At 46.2% G+C, this 22,034-nt stretch overlaps 1 protein-coding gene across 1 annotated transcript in view; it reads left to right on the forward strand.

The window, feature by feature from the left end:
- Positions 1 to 1,296: 1,296 nt before the first annotated feature.
- Positions 1,297 to 22,034, forward strand: part of LOC144162723 (solute carrier family 4 member 11-like) — a 72,542-nt gene continuing 51,804 nt past the window's right edge. Inside the window, exons 1-3 of the mRNA XM_077693366.1 lie at positions 1,297 to 1,496; positions 1,706 to 1,746; positions 11,331 to 11,465. Coding sequence (XP_077549492.1) covers positions 1,331 to 1,496; positions 1,706 to 1,746; positions 11,331 to 11,465 — 342 coding nt within the window. The 5' untranslated portion in view covers positions 1,297 to 1,330. The remainder of the gene's footprint in view (positions 1,497 to 1,705; positions 1,747 to 11,330; positions 11,466 to 22,034) is intronic.

Consider the following 22,034-nt stretch of genomic DNA (forward strand, 5'->3'; position numbering starts at 1 on the left):
AACATTGCATGTATGTCTCCCGGTCATAATGCAAACAGAAGTAAAAGTTCTACGCGGTATGTCACCCGCAGGTCAAAATGCATTTTAATATTCCTTAAGCGCATTGCAGGCAGCGATAGGGAAAGCGGAACTGCCACTTAATAATAAAAGAGCCCAGTCAGTCACAGGCTCAACAACTGCAAGGAATAACGTTGGAGCATTAAAGACAATGTGTTTATTTTTGACTGACTGTCAGCTTAGGCATTTCCCAAAGCAGCTGAACCATTACATCAGCTGTGTCCAAAAGAGAGGGAGTCACGTACACCCCCCTTATAGAGAAGCCGCTTTATCCGCATGCTAGTTATAGTCAAAGTTTTGCATGGTCACCATTGCAGTGCATGAGGAGAAAATTACCCCCTTTAACGAAGTACTCTTTATAACGAAGTCTGCTTCCTTTACCGGGGGCTTCGATATAAGGGGGTTACCGCAGAGCGGATAACCGGTCCCGGTACGGTACCCGGTACACTTGCGCATGCGTACAACCAGTTCTTCCGCCTCTGCGCACGCGCAGTAGCGCCGGTCGCCTTCCGGGTACCGTACTGGGACCGGTTCTCAGCTTTGTTATGACTCTCTATAATGAGGGCGTACCGTACGCTCCAAGGAAAGAGTTACGGAGACCTTGTTGGGTTTCCCACCGAGCAGTTTCGCACGGGCGCCACCGCCGTGTATTGGAAAGAAGATTACCCACGCTTTTAACGAAGTACCGCTTATAATGAGGTCAGATTTTTGTACGGAATAATACAATATAAGAAGGTTGTACCGTAAGTATCAAGAACAGTGTTACGGGGCACAGGGTGGTAGACTAAACGAAGACCCCGTGACTCTTCCCTTTACTCTTCCCTTTAGGGAAGAGTCTATTGACTTTTCCCTAAAACCAGACAATGTTTTAAGCGGCCCCTACTGTGGTGCGCGGAAAGAACCCCTGTTTATAACGAAGTCAGTTTCATGTGTTCTGTTCAAAAGATTTCGATATAGCGACCGTTTATTGTACTTCCCAAGGAGAAAGATCTACGGGGGCCTCGGTGTTATAGCCATCAAGATCTTGTTCGGTCTACCGCCGAGAAAACCGGGTCGGCGCTGGCCACGCCATCTGGTTAGCCCACCAACAAAACAGACATTCGACAGAGTGTCCTCCGGGTGTTCGCACTACCGTCTCCTGCGCCCTCTACGCGGCGCCGACGTCGAGAGTGGCGAGGGCGGCGGTGGGGAAAGCGGCGGGGCTGGAGGCGCTGGGTCCGAAGCTCGGGGTCGCATCGATTGAGCGCCGCCGAAGGGGGTTTACCCGGGGAGGATGCCGGTCGCTGGCGGAGGCCGGGAAGCCACCATGAGCGTCCGTCGGGTCCGCGGCTCCTTCAGGGGCTCGCTGCGACAGTACGTGAGCGGCGAAACGGCCAAGCGAAACCCCGTGAGGCACTTCCAGTGGGTCTACCAGAACGACGAGTGGCACATCGCCTACGGTGAGCGACAGGCGCCGTTACTCGCACGCGTCCGCTCTTCTGCTGTGCTGGTGGCCGCGGCGGCCGCCTCCGGCTGCTGCTGCTGCGGCGCTCTCCTCTTTTGAAATAATCTCCTCACGACACCTTCTTTTTTCCCGCCTTTCCACTCCCGCTGTCCCGTTTCCCGCCCTTCTGCAAATCTCCCGCCTGACACCGGGCCCGCGTTGCAGACGACGGAGATGAAGTGTCCCTCATGTTCGCCAAGTTTGAGGTGAGTGTCTCGCTTTCTTTCCGTTTTCCGTTTCGTCTGCCCCGCTCCCCGTTCTCCGGCACGCTGGGAGCGAAAGCAGTTTTCGGACGTCGCTCGGGGAGAGAGACGGGGGGAGGGAAGGTGGCTGTTTTGTGTTCCGTCCCTCGAGATTAGCCAGTGCGTTGGACACACACACACCAACACGTACGGAGCCCGCGGTAACGCCTGTTGTATAGATTCCTCCCCCACTGGGCGCCGCATCTATTGCATGAACGTTACGTGTTGGCCAGCTCACCTCTCTGGATGAGAGAGGGCAGTCAGCGGTCGCTCGGACAAGCTCGGTGTGTGTCTCCATCCGCTAGTGTCTTGAGTCCAACGAAGGTTACGAAGGTTGGGAGCTTAGATCTAAACGTCGCATCGTCATCGCCAAGACGTCTTTGCCTGCTGTAATAAAGCCCCACTTCGAAAAGAGAGAGAAAAAAAGAAGGGGATGTAAGGGAAGAGAAAAAAAGGTCGTCTCCTCTCCGCTGCCGTTTGCGCTCAGTCGGAAAACAGGCGATCGTTTTGCACTATCGGCTCCGAGGGTTACAGCGGGGAGGCAGTTTTACGTTTTACGACAATCGAGCGATGAGGAAAGAGGGCTGCTCTGCAGGGAAGCTGGCAGGAAAGGGGGAATAAACGTGAACGGAGGCTTTTCGGGAGCGGACGGGACGGAGAAATCGGCATACTAAACAGGCGGAGGAAGGCGCTGTTTGTTGCTTTGCGAGCTCAGGCGCGTCCTCGTATGACGAGAATGCTATATGCTGCGTGTCGGCCGTTCAGACACGCTTTCTCGCGCATAGGCACGCATACAACCTCTCGTTCCCGATGAGAGGGGGTGGGAAGGGGGGGGGGGGGGGGGGGGGCTGTATAACGTCCCGCGCTGTCGACGATTAGACTTTGCTCTTGCTTTTTTTCTTCATTTTAGCGCCGCTCGCTTAGAAGGAAAGTAAATCTCTGGAAGGCGAAACGGTTTCGGTGAGAGGTCGGCTCGCGCTTGCGGGAAAAGGGCCGCCGAAGAGAGTTGCGCCATGATGTACGCGTTGTGAAGCTTGTCGCTTTCAACAGGCGCCTGTTAACCGCTCCCTGCGGCGTGTTTAGAGCCCTCCGTCTGGCAGGGAGATGTCGCTCGGTTGTTTCGAAAGAGTAGCGGCGAGAGCGGTTGAATGTCCGGTTCCTCGCCCGTCGCTTCTTGGGGGGAAACGAGCGACCCAGCGCTCAGACTCGGCGTCCTGGCTTCGACGCGCACGTGACCTACTTTCGACGGTTGTTGCGGGGATTGCTTCAAGGGGCGCGTTTAAATACCCGGATTTGAACGTATTAAGCTTCGTTCCGAAATTGATGTTCATCCACGAATGAAATGAGTCACAGATCGACCCAGATAGATCTCGGATTTTTTTTTTCTCGCGCGCGGAGTCGGGAAAGAACCGCGCCGCTCTTTGTTGTTGAAATACGTGGCTACAGCTTGACGACGGAAGAAACGTACAGGGCCGGCGTGTGACGAGATAAGCTGAAGCTACTTACGTGCGGATTTTGATCCGAGATCACTGTATCGGACGTCGTGTCAGTTAAGCGGGTCCCCGGCCGGTTTTTAGGCTTAGGTGTTTGCCTTGTCTTGGTTTCGGAGAGTGGTGTGTGGAGGTTGTTGCTATCGTCAACGACATGCGGTCATGTCTCGTTAATATGAACCCTGTTAATACGGACACCTCGCAATATGCACGAAATTTTCGGCGACCGGTATCTCGCCGTCCAATTCTGTCCCGACAACATAAATACCCGCAGTCCGGGCTACGGACGGCTATTTTGGGGATGAAACGGGTAAATACAGGCATTTTTGTCTCATTGTTATGTACACGGGTCCACAAAAACAAAAATAGAAAAAATGACTGTTGACCCCCAGAGGCCCCAGCGCGTTGGCCGAAGCATACAAAGCCGAATTGGGCATTTATCTGGTAACACTCTTCCTTTCAGTACCATTTATATCAAGAACATTCGGGGACAGCGAAACAACACTAGTGTATACATAGTCACGACAGCCTGACACTTTTTTCCCCATCAAACAAGACTGTCCGGCGCGGCATACGCCGAAACGAACAAAACGTGAGGCCCAGGACAAGGTAACAGGGCGAGAATAATTCCTGCCAATATTCGCTGCGCATAAAATGCGAGGCTGTACGCTTCTCTGGTCAGTTCGGTGGAGCCAACGGCTGATGTTAAGCGTAAACGGGCCAATCTTTCCGCTCAGCTGAAAGAGAAATTATGCCACTTCACAAGTCAGACGCCTTCAGGATGTCTTCCTTAAAGTTTGTGGTTTTAACCTTGATTTGTTATTATGGATAACTCACATCATGGACGATCTTTCTGGGTAGCGTAGGCGCCCATACTAACGACATGTGACTGTATTAACGCAGTAGCGCTAACAGCTACTGTTAGCGTAAAGCTTGTTAGAAGGAAATAGAGACAGTTTGAAAGTCATAAAAATCGGCAAGACGTCTAGAAAACTGAAATGCAGCAGAAATTCGGTCCAGGTGTTGCTAAAGGAAGAAAGGTGTTAGAAATATTTAGTGAAGTTCAATAGAATCAAGGTACCAGCCGCGTTGAGGGGGTGTTGCTACAATATCTATTTTGAAGCGTCTTTTCAAATGTTGAAAAACTTTTAGACCTGCCATAGTAGACGCACAGGTTAGTAAACACGATCCTTACAGCCGTGCAAACTGTACTATTCTAAGGGCCAATTTTGAAAGGTAATTTTTTTACAAAACCTTTTTGTTGTCGGCAATAGCACGTCTATCGAAATCGTGACATAATGGCGAAATACAATTTGTATTCCTTTCAGGCTACTCGATTAAAACTTCCAAGAATACATTTCTAGAAAGACATATCATTACTGACAGTTTTACCGGAGAAAAAAAGAGAGAAATAAAATTTAAAAAATCCCGTTTATGCTGGGTGCGCTGCCGGATTGGCCCTTGAACCGCCTTTTAGTGAAAATTTTGGAGCCAGTTTCGTAGGAGCAACCATTTATTTATTTATTTATTTATTTATTTATTTATTTATTTATTTATTTATTTATTTATTGTACTGCCAGTCCCTTCCCGAAACCACAGCAGCTGGGCTTGCAGATTTTACATACACGTAGTCTACACAAACAGCAGAAACATGCCGTAAGAAAAAAAAAAAAAGAAGAAAAAAAGAGCTGCCACCTTAAAAGCGGATGGTCCTCAAAGTATATGCGAAGCAGAATACGAAATATGGTTCACTATAGTTATACATACAAATAATAACAGAACAAACGATAAACACAATAAAAACGAAATATTTTGGAACATACATTTGTAGCCGGAAATACAAACAAAGACACATTTCAAACCTCAGTAACGCTACAGAACAGGAGTGCTACATGAAATGGGATAAAACACTACAAATATCTGCACACCTGTGGAGATTTTAGCCACTCAGACGGTTCAACAAGAGGCTGTAATTCATCCAAGAACGAAGGCATGGTGGGCTAAGGTGTTGTTTTTTCTTTCTTTGAGGCAAAGTTGTTTTAGCGAATTCGTTAGTAGCGGAGGGGTCTAAACTATTCCATTCCCTTATAGCTTTTTTTTCCTTCTGGAATCGTGGGCTAAGCGGCCAAACAGAGTCAATCAACTAATTATGGATTTATAGTAGATCGATCACCTACAATCCGGTCGAATGCAAACAGGCGAACAGCGCAAACACAGACAAAACACAAGAAGAGAAGGTGACAACCACGAGCGGTCGTGGTTGTCAACTTCTTTTTCTTGTGTTTTGTCTGTGTTTGCGCTGTTCGCCTGTTCGTAATCATGCACCAACTCGCCCAAGCCTTAACCCTTGCAGGTCGAACGGTCATTGAAAGTTGGTCTTTTTTTACGATAAATTTTAGAAAGTGCAGCCTTTTGGAATAAAATACAAAAACGAAATTCCAACATAAGAAAACATTTCATTAGTCCCGTCAACCCCTCGCTGACCACACAAAACAATCATCAGCCCTCCTTTGCTGGGATTATGTGCAAGATCTCCTCCTCAGCTCGATAATGTGAGTGTCACCGGGTACTCAAAGTTAGTATTTTATGCATTTGTAAATTTTACGCCGAAATTTAGCGCTTTTTTAAGCGTCAGTCTGAAAAGTGATATTGCGGTTTCACTGCATTCGTTTACAGATTCGGAGGCGTGTTTTCATAAGCGAGAAAAAATATAATCAGATGCATTATTGCTCTTCGAAAGGCTAAGTATGTTTACAATTAAATTGTTGGCAGGCGCACAACATACACAAATGCAAAAAAAAAAAAAGCAACACTGCCGAATAAATTTTCGCATTCCAATCGGGGAAAATTTTAACTCCCTAATCACCTTCATCACGCAATGAGAAAACGCCGCTTTTATTACGTGCAGGTAGTACGTGCATCACTTTATTTTGCATTTACTGGTTTCTCGTCCTGCTCGCAAGATCGAGTACCTATGCACATTTTTACATTTTTTGAGTGAGTTCTGTCATTTATGCAGCTGAGCAAAAAAAAACCCGAGTTAGATCCCTGCCTTGGCGAAAGTTTTTCTGACGGAGGCGAACTACAAAAAAAAAAAAAAAAAACTTTCGTGTGGCGAGATTACCGTTCACCCGCCGCAATGGCTTAGTGGCTAAGGCGTTGCGCTGCTGAGCACGAGGTCGCGGGGCCTCGGCCGCTTTTCTGGTGGAGGCAAAAAGCAAAAACGCCCGTGTGTGCGAGATTTCGGCGCACGTTAGAGATCCCCAAGTGGCCAAAATTAATCGGGAGCCCTCCACTACGGCGTGCCCTATCACCTGCGTTGCGTCGGCACGTTAAAACCTTCAATCAATCAATCAATCAATCAATCAATCAATCAATCAATCAATCAATCAATCAATCAATCAATCAATCAATCAATCAATCAATCAATCAATCAATCAATCAATCAATCAATTGATAAATCGATCAATCAACCAATCAATCAATTGATAAATCGATCAATCAATCAATTAACCAATCAATCAATTGAGATTACCGTGCACGCCGGAGATCAGCAAGCGGTTTAAATTTATTCGTAGCCTTTCACTACAGAAAGCCGTGTAACTCAAGTGCAGCTTCGATGCGTAAACCCTAAAAATTTAAAAATCTGTCGTTTTAAATTTTTATGGTCCGTGTGTTTCTTTACTGAAAATGTACGAAATTAATGCCTGTATACCTATGAGTTTGTTTTTACCTCATGGCATTTTTGTCGCTGTGTTAAGTTACGAATTGTTAACTTAGTATTATTCACAGCGATAACATTTACCCACTTTCTGGCTTCATTTTTGTTTATGCACTGAGTAAAGTTCCCATAGCCATCCTGAGCTTTAGAAATTGTCAGTAGTTATTTATCTGGTGTAGTCATACCTCGTGAAACCAAAGCAAAAAAAATTAATTTCAAATTTAATTCGCAGTTAGCCTAGAGGAATTCGCTGTAGACTGACGGAGATGTCCTCTAATTTACACTCACGTTACTCTATACCCACATTTCGACTGTTCTCTTCAAGCATGCACAAGTGAAACTCACTGCCAAAAAGTTTTAGTTGGCGGTCACTAAATTGAAAAATAATTTTACAACTCTCAGACCATTCACAACTTTGCATTTTTTTTTTTTGGTCTAGGTTTGCTGTTGCTAGAAAACGCTATGAAGTCAGCGCAGTCTCTCACTTTTTTGCTGAACTAACCTGTTTCAGACGAAAGTTTCATTTCGTGACCATAAAAAATTGTTGTCAGGAATTCTTTCAGCATAAGTTCCCTCGCATTTGGAAATGCCGCAAAAAAATCAGGTCTAGACGAAGACGAAGGGGTATAAACGCCGCACACCAGATTTAACATCGAATGGTATAATAGAGCCTTAAAATATAATTGTTCATATGGTCAGCAAATTTTCGTATAGTCCCTGAATACCCCATGCATTATTTTATAAGTCACCGGGGTGGGGCATAGCAATTTTAGCATTGGGTGGGAGATTGGCATTGCACGCGCTCCAAGCGTATTTTCTTTCCATTCCAAAGATTAGTATTAGCTAGTGAGTATTAGTTGAGGTTAGTATGAGTTATTATAAAAACTTAACAAAGGCTTGCTTCTGCTGGTAAATAAGTTTTGAACATTCGTCATGGGCTCAGTTTTTTGGCGACGTTATCGGCTGCCTTTATTTTTCCGCAGGCTCTGTATACAGTGCCGTCCAACGGTACTATAAGCACTCCACTATATCGACGTCCACCCGCGTTTTGTTTGGCGCTACACCGCTCTACCTAAGTAAGGTAACCACACCTAATGTATCCTAACCGAACGTAACACAATATGACCCAACGAACACAAATACCCGACTCAATTGTTTAAAACACCAAAAACTAACCTAGGCCATAAAAATTATAATTCAGCCTGAAGGTGAAAAAAAAAAAAACAACATTCGCCCAACAGCCGGATGCCAACCACCGCCCTCGGCATCAAAAAGCTATGACGAAACCCCTACTCAAGAACGGCAGACGCTTCGGGCGGTGCTAGCTTAGTCCTAAATATTCGAATGTCGTCGGGCGGCACTCTAGACCCTGTGTTTTCTGTAAGTCTGCTTGATAACTGACCAGGGTTGTGCATATGTGTCAGCACTATGCCGGCTGCATGCTAAGGGTATTTTTGTTGCAGAAGTTTGAAAACGCCTTATTCCACGGCTGTTTCTCTGTCTCATCCGAATGTATAAGAAGGGCTAATCCCACGGAAGTATATTAGTTATTATTTAGTACCATAGAGAGCGAGGCATATTTTTGTTGCTGAAAAGCGATAGCAAATGTATCAGTTCGTACTTTCTGCAGGAGGTCCAGGTAATAGATTTATCTGAACAAGTGAACGACTGAACAATGAACTTTATTGGCATCATGTACAGACTAGACAATGCCGGAGGCCGGCAGAAAAAGCCATCTCAAGGACAGTTTGACGGAGCTGCGAGCCCCCGTTTTGGCACCAGCGTAGAACACTGTTCTACAGTACATAAAGAATAATAAGCCGCGTAGAAATATGGCATTCCTTGCGCCATTGAAAGAATGTAATAAAAAAAAAATAGACAACAACCACGGCCACCACAACAATAACAACAACAAGAGAAGGAAAAGAAAAAAAAAGAGTCCGTGTATACTGCTCCATAGCAATATAGTTCAGCGTTTATTGTGAAATAAATTCGAGTTGGTAAGCTTTTAATAATATTCGTCATCTCTTCAACAATCGCATAGCAAAATTTAGCACATAGTATTACGTCATCGCAAGGCTTGTGCTCTGGTTTGTAGGATAGCAAGTTCACTCCATAAAAAAACCGCCAGAGCTAATACGCGGATGTAAAACAAACAAACAAATAAACAAACAAACAAACAAACAAACAAACAGACAGACAGACAGACAGACAGACAGACAGACAGACAGACAGACAGACAGACAGACAGACAGACAAAACAAGAAAACAAACGAACGCACGAACAAACAATACAGACATACATACAGACAGACAAACAAACAATAACAACCGAACGAACGAATGGACAAACAAGCAGACAAACAAAGAATGGACAAACAAGCAGACAACCAACCAACCAAACAAACAAAGACAAGCAAGCAAACAAACAAGCAAAGAAAACAACAAAAAGTCGCGCTCTCAACTAATCACAACTACAGCGCACATTTCGTGACGGCCTATAGACAGTTGCGACAGATCGGACCTGGCGTGATATTGCCCTTGAAAAACGATTTAAAGCGACAGAAGTCAGCCAATCTGATCGTCTGACGGGACTGCAGAGGAAGGAAGGGATCGGTGTCCGACAAAAGAGGAAACGCGACTTCTTCTGCACTTCCTTTGCTTCCCGTTAACGACCGGGGTGTTTTCATAAGATAGAAGATGATATCAGCCATGGTTTAGAAAAAAAGATGCGGGGTTGAGGTACCTGTGCGTCAAACAGGACAGCCTTTTTTTGAAGCAGGGATCTCTTTGTGGCCTAGAAAGGGTATCTTTTCCGGGATCTGCCTTTTCTATCTTTCCTGCGGTTTCCTTCCCGTTTTAAAATGTTTACACTCTCTTTTTCTCGTTTTAATTTTTTTTCCTTCCTTCCGTTTCACATTTCCTCCTTCTCCCTTTCAGTTATCTATTCAGAGTACCACCTGCTTTCCCTCTATACACTTGCGTACGCTTCCTTTCATTTCATTGCTCATTTTTTTACATCCTTTGCTTGTCACTCTTCCCGTTTCCTTGTATTACTTCTTTCATTTTGTTACAATCCCTTTTTCCTTTAACTGCCTCTTTTTCCCTAGTCCCATGTATTTGGCTTAATTGCTTTATTTCGCTACCGTTTACGCGTCACTTGTATTATTTGTTTTTTTTGCCCTATTTTTATTCGATTATTCCTAATTTACTACCTTTCCTTTTTTCGCTGCTTTTCTCCGCTCCAGGAGCTTGCGGGTTACTGAACATTTCTAAGGAAAATTTAGGTCAGCTCTACGAGCCATGGAACGAAGGATGATGGCAGTAACTCCCAGGAATAGGAAGAGAGCGTTTTGGATCACTGAACAAACTGGGATGGAAGACATCACAGTTCAAAATTAGAGACAAATAATGGTCTTGGGTTGCGGAGGCAGCGTGGTCAAATGGCAGTGCGTGAGTCACCAAGGCAACATAAAATTTACAGAGAGACAAGAATACAAGTAGGGGAAAATTGTTAGCTCAACGAATAGATGAATAAAAAAAACGCGGCGGCAAAGAATCTGTAGGACATCGTGGGGGAAGTCGCCGTCTTGCAGTGGATTCCTGCAGCTGCTGCCGACGATGATGATAATAAATCATCGTTGTCAGTGTGGGGTCAGTGAGTAGGGCGGATGTGTTCTCTTACTCGTAAATCAGCATAAGCACGTGTGCAGTAAGAAAACGAGGGGGATGTCGAAAGGGTGAAAGCTGTCCTTAGCCTCAAAGTGTTCAAGATAGTTTGAAGGCGTTGTTTACAAACAGACAAAAAAATCCCCGGCCATCTCCACTGAGGGAAACCTGGGGAGGGGCGAAGCATGCAGTGTATAAGTGTATTCTTGGCGCCTTGGCGTTTTTGCTAACGGAGATGAAACCGTTGGGGGGTACAGGTATACAGATTTGCTATAAACGTCTCTTGTCTTTGAAGCATGAAGCTCTCTAGCTCGAGGAGTAAACGAGTGTCCCGGAGTTTTTTAGCACGCGTTACGTTCTAGCGAGAGGTGTAAATGAGTTTCCCAGTGTTTTAGTACCGTGACTACACGAGACGGCAATTCCGACGACGACGACAACGACAGCAGACGCCAACAGCCCCAGCTCCTAAGGGGCTTCGTTCCTAATATACACAGCGGGGCGGGCGTGTTCATCTCACCAATGAGCGTTTAATGTAGCAATATGATTCAATCGTTCTCCTGTACTTTCTCTCACGCGTACACGTGTTCTTCTTCTCTCTCTCTCTGCCTCTCTCCATCGTCATCCTCATCCTGCTCCTGCTGCTCCTGCGCGGGATGCTGGGGATGCAGCGGCTCCCCATGAAGGACTTCGGCGCCGAAGTGAGGGCATCCATGGACGTTGATCAGTTCCTCATTCAAGCCGTACTCCTCCTGGACGTACAGGAGACATCGCTCGAAGGCATCGTCGACAAGATGCTGCAGAAGGTGAGAGTGTCAACCCCGTTTCATTTCAATCCCTTCGAACTAGTCGCGCTACCAGGGAGGTCCGCAGAAGACAGCCAGCACCAGCATCAGCGTAGCATCAGGTTAAAATACTCAGTTCTAACACAGTAGTACAGCAGCCAACCGATTTTCCGGACCTGGAAAGGAACGAAAAATTCCCCGCATTTCCCCGAGGGGAAGAATGTGAAAGTGCGAATGCACGAGTTGAATTTGCGCGGTTCGGTAATGTTCGCGAAAGAGAGATTACACACACACACACAACTACAAAGAAAGAAAGATGCATTTAAGCGGGTGCATTAGCCCTTCTCACGCCCGCTTCCGGGCCCATCCCCCACGTGGGTATGTGCCATGTCAGCGGCCAGGCAGCGCGCGCCCATCTCCCCCCGTTGCCAAGGAAGACGAGGAGATTCCTGGCCAATCCCCCACGTGGGCATGTGATGTGGACATCGCCGGTGGACGCAGGTTCAGGGTCGCTTAAAGGCGCAACCACATGCAACGTTTTGCCCGCGTCTTGCAACCGTCTGCGGCGCCTGGCGCCGACGCGGAACGGGCGTTGGAGAGGGCGAGCAACCACATGAGACGCGCGAAGAGCGCTTCTCCGATCCAAGTTGCCAGACTTACTTCGGTAAAGGCAGCATCGTTCTGTTTAAGTCATTCTTAATAAACTGAAGAAAAATCAAAACTTCAACAAACAAAACACGTTAAATTGATGTTCTATTAAATAAAGTGCTAAAGAGCCGCCAAATAAAGAGCCGCCATGTTGCGTGCGGAGGGGGACCGGAAATTGAGGACAGCAACATCCGGCGCAGACGCCGAAAACGGACCGAAAATCTGGGATGCGCAGACACCGGCGCTCCGAGCGCGCTGCTGTGTATTTGGTGGCGCGCGCTGAACGCGCGTCGCCGCGGACGGTCTCCAAACGCGACCAAAACGTCGCATGTGGTTGCGCCTTAAGAAGTGCATTGCACTTAAAAATTGTACGTATAAAAGAGCAGTCCGCAAAATCCGCGAGTCGCAAAAACGAACTTTAATTTTATTTATAAAGGACTGAAGAAGTCGCGAATGGTTGAGGACCCTGCTGAGAATGTTGCTTACAAGTCAACGTCACCTGGTGCCTTAAAAATATTGGTGTACAAAAAAAACTGGCAACATATGACCCGTTCCCGGCTTTTCAGATTGCTTCCGCCGCAGACAACATGCAAAATTATGGCCTCCAAGATCAGAGTTTGTTACCCCGGCGGGAGTCAGGTCAATACCCATCCAATCCGGGGCTAGCAAGGTGGCTTATGACTCAAAATGGCGTCGTCCTGAAGTCGCACCGCGGCACTAAATTGTTGCCCGGAAAATCGAACTTTTGGCTTTAGTTTGCCCGAAATATCCGTTGTTCATATGCATTACTTGTATGAGGCCACTGGCGGCACCTCGGAGAAATCCAAATATCCAGCAAGTTTGAATTTTTGGAGTCCGTAAAAACGGTCGGCTACTAAATTCTGAGAGAACAACAACAACAACAACAACAACAACAACAACAAAAACGACAGCGTTTTGCTTCATGCGCAAGAAAACTTCGCTGGAGTTTCTTAGACTTTCTGACCTTATGGTTCCCAGTACGCGAAAAGTGTTACCGAGTCTGAGTGTATTTATGACCTGTTTTGTCCCTTTTGTCTGTGCGAACGTTTCCAGGCACGTTATGCCTGGAAACATGAAGCATTTGTTCCCTCGCAAACAATTGTTCACAAACCAAAGTGAACGTTATCACAGACACTCTGCAAGCATCACGTTGGATTGATAACCGCGCGATAAGGGCTTTAAGTTATGCGATTATAAGGACTTTGTCAGCAAGATGTTGAGCCGAGCAGATAGCACAGACCTCAAGGTTTGCCTTTAAAGGGTGCTCCGTCCTTATCTCTGCTGTGCTGCGGTGAACGTTGATGATAGGAAATGGAAAGGGGATATTGCCAGCTAAAAGTTTGTGTAATCCAGTTTGAGAAAACAAGTATCGTGAATAGAAAAAGAAGTCAAGCAACGTTTTCTAAATGTAACAAAAAGTGATTGACACTTAGGTCTGCTCACATGATTGGTACATCGGGGCAGCTAAAAAGCCAATAAAAATGGTGCCACAAAAGGAATGATAAATGCGTTTTGAATTGCCTATTGACAATAGCTTATTATCAGTTTATCGACCGAGGGGCGCTCTTAATGAGTGATAGAAACAAAACGCCCTTGTTTATAGGTTATGATCAAATACTTCTGAATTAGTTGTACTAATGATCTTGGAAGGAACGCAGTTTAATCCTACCTGACACACACAAGGCTGTCGTTTCCACGCCGGCTTCGTGATGCTGCTGATAAAAACTGCAATCCTTTAATTTGAACACTGCATTCAAGTTCTCGCGAAAAAGAAAAAAAAAACATTAAGGGACACCTGTACAGGGGGTGGTGCTTTGATGCCAGCGTCCGATTAGGTTATTATTGATTGATTGACTATCGATAGGCCACTTTTACATCACGTGCCACACAGCTCCTCATCCTTGGGCAACAACCGCCCTCTCCCAGGTGGAGGGAATTACCAAGTGATTATGAGGTCGACGGCGTAGGAAAATATAGCTAGTTTTCTACGAAGCGTCGCACTGGGTTTCAAGAACTGCGCCACGAACAGGCGACGCTCAGAAAAAGAGACGGGGAGATCACCAACCCGAATTAAGTAACTAACGAGGTGCGCTAAAACACCTAAATGATGTTATCTGCTAACAAAGGCGCCTGAAGAGCCCCAACAAGAAAACAAACCGCAAGCAAAAGTGGCAAACTTGTGAATAATTGGAGCGGCAAACGTGTGCTCGCGTCTGCATGTAGCTGCTCATTCTAGGTCTGATGAATTAAGTGCCGGGGAACAACGAAACGAGCCCTAGGAACGCCTCCGAGATAAGAATGACGGCTGGCCCCGTATTTCCACGTTCTTATTGGGGTTTTGAGATTAGCTAGGCACTCCCGATGTGGGGCTCCGCGAGGTGGCGTTTTCTGTAAGTTTCTTAAAACTTGGCCGCTTTGGTGAAGAGAATGACGTCCGAGGGGTGACCCTGCAAACAGGCTTTTCTCTCATGTAGGAGGCGTTGCTCAGATGGTCGGCCCGTCTCCGCAGAGACCGTTCCTCGCCCCTGTCGAACATGCAACAACAGGCAGTCGGCGCAACACTGTCGTCGCGCAAGCGACGAACTATTTTCTACTCCGTGTACCGGCGCACACGCCCAATCGAATTTTCGATGAGCCGAACGCCGTATTCGTTTTGTTGTTTTTCGTCCCGGCCGTTTCATCTCGTGTGTCCTTTTGTGCGCCCTTAGAAAAGTTCTCGTGTGACTGGCTTTGCCGTCGCTGCGTTCAATCAATGGCTGCGTATTTGGCTGGTGCGAACGCGCGCGCTTTTGCGAGCGTGGATCGTACTTAGAGCGAGGGAGACGGTCTTTGCTCCTTCGGCAGCGCTGCATGTAGCTGTTGCTCAACTCTGAAGGAAAATGCATTTCCCGCGAGTCTCATCATGAAGGCACCTGAGAATATGCCGTGATGGAAATAAATCAAATAAAAAAATTACGGGGTCTTTTCTGTTATCAGTAGCACGACTTGAAGGCGAATGGCTGTGTGCCGATGCATTAAAGAAGTACACGTTTTTCCACCGTTCACGTCTGACGTCAACGTACCCTTCTTCCTTTTCCGGCGTGACAGTTTTACCGGCCACTGTTATATTGACGTCCACGCAAATTTGGGATACACATTCGTAACAATTTAGCTAAATTAGCTTTGCTATTTTGACGTTAGATCGTTAGGTTGCGCTTTTTCGCTCCGTTCGCCTGCAGTGTGCGGGCGTGGACGTCCACCTCTCGGGGATGCGAAGTATAACCTCGCGCTATGGGACGCCTCATCCAATTGAACGCCTCGTGAGCTTTTTAAAGCGAAACTTTCTATGCCTCACTGATGTAGTTACCGTCCGAGCAATACACACTGCAGGAAAGCCAACTTTACACGACGTGTTTCACAAAGGGTAAAGCAATCGTACACCACATAACACAGAAATGGGATGTCTTTGCACGCCTGACGGACCTCACAATACGCGAAATGTAGTTTGGCAGTACGATTAGCGATGATGATGATGATGATAATAATAATGCTGATGATGAAATACGTTTTCTAAGCATGATGAGCAGAAATATGTGCTTTGCAGGCAGAACTGCAGTGTTGAATAAAATGATTGCGTTTAAAAGAGACACGGACGGAGTGAGGACAGACACCCACGGCGCAAACTCAGAACGCAGAATCCGAACGCAGAGATAACGCAGAGATTATGCAGAAGATAACAGAAGATAACGCAGAGATAACAGACACACACGGCGCAAACTCCGAACGCAGCATCCGAACGCAGAGATAACGCAGAAGTTGCGTTATCTCGCCGACGCTGAGGCAGGTCCTGGAGCTTAGGCTGTCGTAGGCTGCGAATGTGAACATCGCAGAGTTCTGTCGAAGATGTTCACATTCAAGTTTTCTAAGCATGTTTGCACGTTGGCTTTGGACTTTGGGTGAATTGAATTGGACTTTGGCTTTGAACTTCGGCGGTCTGGAATTCGGGAGAGTGGATTTTGGACTTTGGCTTCGACTCAGGTTGCGTGGAAGAAAGCTTCGCGTGTAAACCATCTTTTTCTTGAGAAAGGGGCTTTGATTTTTTGTAATTCCGAAGAAGAATTTTTGGGTCTAGTTGGAGTATCGTGAAAGCTATGAGGCATGGGGGGGGGGGGGGGGGGGGGGGGAGGGGCGCGGGCTCGCGTGGTGTCCATGCGCAGCGCTATGTAGTGCTTTCACTGCACGTTGTGTTCTTCGGTACAATCGCTCAATTAGACATTGTTGCGCATTTTGAGGTAATGTTGCATCCACCACGAGGCCTTAATTTTGTTTTTGTTTTTTTGAAATACGGAAGGAACAGTGGAGAATCCAAAACAGCTAAGGTAACCAAAAAAGAGGCAAGGCAGATTGAAACGAATAAATGGAGGGAAAAAATGGAAGCTAAAACGTCGTTAGAGTCGTACAGGGCTGAGAAATTGAACATCAGAAAGGAAAATTTATACGATAATTCCCAGGGCAGTGCTTTTGTTTTTTGAGGCTAGAGCAGGTTGCCTGCGAACTAAGAGTTTTGTGGGGAAGTATTCACAAAATGATGGGGTATGCGTGGTCTGCGGGAAAGAAAGAGAAACTATGCGGCACATAGTGTTAGAATGTGAGGGTATCCATCCAAATCTACATGAAGGGAATATTGGGCTTCCAGAAGCCCTAGGATTTAAGGTTATCAGAGAGGAAGTTAACTTCAAGGCTGTCGAGGGGACGAAAAGAAGATTAGAATGCTGGTGGACGAAAATCAGAGAGGGGAGTATATCCTAGGACAGTTACCACCTGTAACAAGGAAAAAAAAGTATTCGGGCCTAATAAGCTTTAGTGCCTGCCATAAGCAGCGCTAGTATTAAACCAAGAGTGTAAAACATGGTTATATTAGTCCTTTTTGGTAAGATGACATGTCATCACCCCGCTTCAAAGGGGAAACCAATAGCGATCATCATCATCATCATCATGAAAGCTGTTTGCCTTTGGTAGTGCAATTTGTTTTGTGCCTTCCGCCTAGTGAAGAAATTCACTGGCGTCCGCCTTCTGTCTTGCGAGACGGGCGAAACGCATGTGCGGAGGAGGAAGCGTTGACGCACGCGTTTTCACTCTCCGGAAACCGCTCCGGGAGCGGTCAGGAACACTCGTGAAGGCCGCAGAACCGGTTTTGAAATAGGAAAAATTACCTGCGGAAACGCGTCCTTGTCCGCCATGTTTTCCGTACATGTGTTTCGTCCTTGATGCCGGCTGTAGCTTTTCCAGCGTTCGTATTGCCGCGGATGTAGTCGTTCTAACCACAATGACTACACCCTTTTACACATTCTGGTAAGAGACTCCGAAGAGCTCGGTGACAGATTTAATGAGTGAAATGAACGTACGTTCAAATGGGTGAGAGTGTCGAGGAGCGGACGTTGAAAAGCTTTGTAAAGACGTAGAAAACGTTTGATGAAAACTTTTTAATGATTGAGAAGCATCAGCAAGTCACAGGTCAAAACTTTGCGTTACTATTGGCCGCCAGGTATAAAATTGTTTACAGCGCTGCAAGTCAGCCTCCTCTCCAGCAGGAGCTTACGGCGTACTGTGGCATTTAGGGCTCTCATACGATTGGCCGTTTGGCGGAGCGTTGTCTTCTCTTTTGTACTTATGGTCTCGTTTCGGGCGCTTTTTAAAAGCAGTGGAACAGACCAGTTTAGGCGAAGCACCAAAGCGTAGTGAGCTTGTTCAAACGAAAAGTAGACACCAACCTTAAATGTAGCCTTACAGCGGCTCAGGTAAGCTATACAGCCCTCAAAAGTCTAGCCGTATAGCGGAATGCTAGATGCGTATAAACGTTTCCCTTCTGAAAGTAGCAAAATTCAACTCATGGTCGGGCTGGCATTTCAAAGCGTCTTCATGCGTTCTTCAGGCGCAGCGTTGCTAATGTGGATTGCGATTTAGCAGTAATTGATGGGTTTTCACCCGCAATACACACAGGGCTCCAACTTTTGAAACTGGTATTTCAGGTTTCCAGACTGGGGACCTTTCGTACCGAGCTAGTGAAAGCGTTCTTAGATGCAAGGTTTGTAGTAGGGCACGATGGTACATCTTCGAACAAAACAGCGCGAAACGCGGAACAAGGGGAAGAAAAGACGTACTATTACGAGCAATATCGAAGGGAACACAGGAACGCGCAGAAAACACCCTCAGAACCAGCTGGGAGTGATACGCAGCTGCCACCGTCGGAAACAAAGTGGAAAGGGGACGCTGTTCTAACAACTGTTCCCATTCCCACCGTTCGTCTTATCAGCTGTCGGACGATACCATATTATCGGCGAAATGACGTAGGCTGCTGCTTTGTAGAAATGCCAACGTGGTGGGAGTGCCAACAGTTAGGGGAAGAGCGCCCTCCTTCCCTGTTTGATTTTCACAGCGCCATCCGCGTATCGCTCCGAGTCTGTTTCGAGACTGCTTGCCACGCGTTGCTGTGTTCCCTTTCATATTGCTCATAATAGTACACAAGCGCTGTCTAACAACTGTTTATTTGATTAGAAAGAACGTAATATATAAAAATAGCAAAACAAAATAAACAAGTAAATATATATACCACGCGAGCGCAGGCACGCCCAGATAGATACTCCTAGACCCGGAGCTGCACTTCTGCCGACAGCCGTCGTTGTATACGCGCGTGGTGACATATAGTAGGGTAATAATAACCCAGAGTACCGGTCGTACGGGCGAACGAGAAGACCCAAATTGAACGGCTAGTTGTACGGAGTCACGCGACGCGGCTGCGTAAGTGAGGCTATTAATATGCACGCAGGCCATCGTGTCTGGATTGATGTTGTTGGTCGAAACGACAATGATGGTAAATCGAAAAGGCTTAGCGAGCAATCAGAGGGTGCGGGTTTGGGAAGGTCACTAGCGCTTGCACGTAAGAGCCATAACCTGCTTAACTATCACTCAGGGTTCGTACAGGCTTCAAAAGCAAAAATTCAAGGGTTTTCAAGGACCACAAAACACATTTTCAAGGACTCCATCTAATGTTTTATCAGGAATTATTTATAACTTTTCCAACATAAAGCAAAAGTTTTTTATTGCAAAATATCAAAGCACATTAGTGTACATTTAGATAGGTGCTAACGGGTTCGTAAATGCTCCCCCAGCTTCATTTTTTTATTTCATGGCTGGTATTTAGAGGTTTTTCTTTTTTCTTGGTGTTTTGCTGAGACTGATTGATTTCAAAACTTGGTTAATGCTGCCTGCATCTCCTGCTTTGTCAGCAAGAGTATCAGCTGAAATTAAATCGAGCAAGTGTTGCTTCAAGGCAGGATGAACTATGTACACGTCCACCATTTTTACGTAAAAGCAAACGTCAATGGAGCGTATGAGGAACAGCAAACATGCAATGAGCAACCGTCCATAGACTAGATGGAAGATGCAAGATAGAGAACAGAAGCTGGCTTTCACTGGATTGTATCGTGATATAGATTGGATTGACAAATGCCTGCTCCCAATGTTGCTTCGTAATAATGAAAATCTACCAAACTTGTAATTTCACGCAATACACTGAAACTTGATTGTTACAATGTTTTTTTTTACATTTCTTAACACCTAAAATCCACGACAAACACTTTAACTTCTTGTGAAAAGACAGGGCCATTGATTCTCTCCGGAAAAATCAAGGGTTTTCAAGGACCCTTTAAAAATTCCAGGACTTTCCAGGCCTTGAAATTGACACTTCTAAATTCAAGGGTTTTCAAGGTTTTCAAGGTTCTGTGCGAACCCTGAGATTCACTAACTAAACGAAACGGGACCAGCACAGGGAACTGCTCTCGACGTGTAGTCCGCGGCGCAGCAGCCCTGTATGCCGACCCGTCTCTTTTCTCCTTTCCTAATTATATTTTCTTTACCTGCAGTGAATCGATGACACAGAGTGAATTGTAGCGTCTTTTGAAGGGAAATAGCACTGGTTTTTTACGCCAGTCGTTGTGAGCAATACCCAGGGCAATTATGCTTAAAAAGTTGTTACACCAACTAGCCCGACATGAAGCCTTACTGAAGTGTAGCGTTTTTATACTGGAAATGGCTGCTCGTATACGTGGCCGTATTGACGTTCACCGTCCAGGTGGCGTCATTTCGTTTCGTTTACGATATAGAATTGGAGGCACCTATAGCGGGATGAACTGGCGCGCTTTCAACACTGGCGACGTTCTTTAGACAAATTGCAAAAGTCGCGCTCCGCAACACTACGAATGAGACGATAGTTCTGCCTACTTTGCGTGAGAACACACAGGTTTTTGATGAGGTGATCGTCATATGGGCATAAATGCACCGTCATGCGTCATGATGACCACATGATCGGTGCTGCATCAAGCGTCACATATTCATTATGACTACATACATTTGATGTACTGATAAAAAAATTCGAACCGTATAAATACTACCATGGCTATGCTTTAAGCTTACTTTGTTCACCATACACTCTTTCATTTTTTTTTGCCATTACTGGCAGTTAAGTGCATTCCGTCAAACGGTCCAGGACTTACGCTTTGACGGTTTTTCTCTGGAGTTAGCGTTCAGTGAAAAGGCAAACAAAGGCCAAGTCTAGGAACGCAGGAGTACATCGGGGACTTTTGCTGTGGTGGGGGTGACGTAGCGATCAAAATAACTAGTGCGCTCAAAGAGAAAAGGACATACGCAGTGACTTGTGTAACGGAGTCATTCGCTTGCATTAGAACAAACACCCTCCTGACTCTCGCGGAGAGGGTCAGTGGACTCATTTTCAAAGAGACCAACAGTTGAGAGAGAGTATGCAGGACTCCGCAACATGCGAACATAGAAAGTCGAGTTGACTACCTTGTGACGACGCTCGCACAGGTGACTATCAGGTAGAAAAATCGGATCCGCTCGGAGACGGAAACGAATAAATAAAAAAAATGTTGCCCTGCAAATTCTAAGCACTTAAATGGGCCATGAAGACAAAATACAATTTTGTTCAATTTGAGAGAACTACCCCTAGTAACTCACCCATTCCAACCACGAAAGACGTTTCATCATCAGCATACTCAAGTCCAGTGCAAGACGAAGGCCCATTGACCTCCAACCGCTCCAGTGCTGCGCTGCTCGAGTCCACAGTTTACCGCCGAATTTCTTTATTTCATTCCTCCATCGGGTTAATGGCCTTCCTCTTCTTCTAGAACAACCTCTTGGTATCCATTCTGTCACCCTAATTGCCCATCGGTTGCCGGTTTGTCTCACTATATAGCCAGCCTAAGTTTAATTTTTTTTATTTGCACTGCGATATCTTTTGCTCTAGTTTGTTCTCTGATCCAGGTGGCTCGTTTCTTTTTCCTGAGTGTTATTCCTAACATTATTCGTTCCATGGCCCGCTGAGCCGACCTAAGTTTGTTTGCTAGTTATCTAGTAAGGCGCCAAGTGGCAGCTCCGTGTGTCACCACCGGGAGTATGCATTGTAGATTTTTATTTTGAGTGACAGAGGCAGCTTACTTTTCGTTGTTTGGGAGTGCTTGCTTAGTGCTCCCTAACCCATACCTATTCTGCGGCGGATTTCTCTCTCCTGGTTGGGGTCAGCACAGTAGCGGTCCCAGAGATTGGTTTTGGGGGGGAGGGGGGGGGCAAATTTTTTGGGAGGGTAATGGGGGGGCGAATAAAGAACCGCTCCCCTTCTTGCGCCAATTCTGCGGAGGAGGTGATAACCACGCAGGCGTGTGCGCGTATGCCGTGTGAACGCACAAATCACTTAGTGACAGAGTGGTTTTTGGATTGATTGATTGATTGATTGATTGATTGATTGATTGATTGATTGATTGATTGATTGATTGATTGTGGGGTTTAACGCACCGACGCAACTCAGGCGATGAGGCGCGCCGTAGTGGAGGGCTCCGGATTAATTTTGACCACCTGGGGATCTTTATC

Source organism: Haemaphysalis longicornis, unplaced genomic scaffold (genome assembly GCF_048455015.1).
Source record: "Haemaphysalis longicornis isolate Haplotype H1 unplaced genomic scaffold, Haemaphysalis longicornis Haplotype H1 scaffold_12, whole genome shotgun sequence".
NCBI lineage: Eukaryota > Metazoa > Arthropoda > Arachnida > Ixodida > Ixodidae > Haemaphysalis > Haemaphysalis longicornis.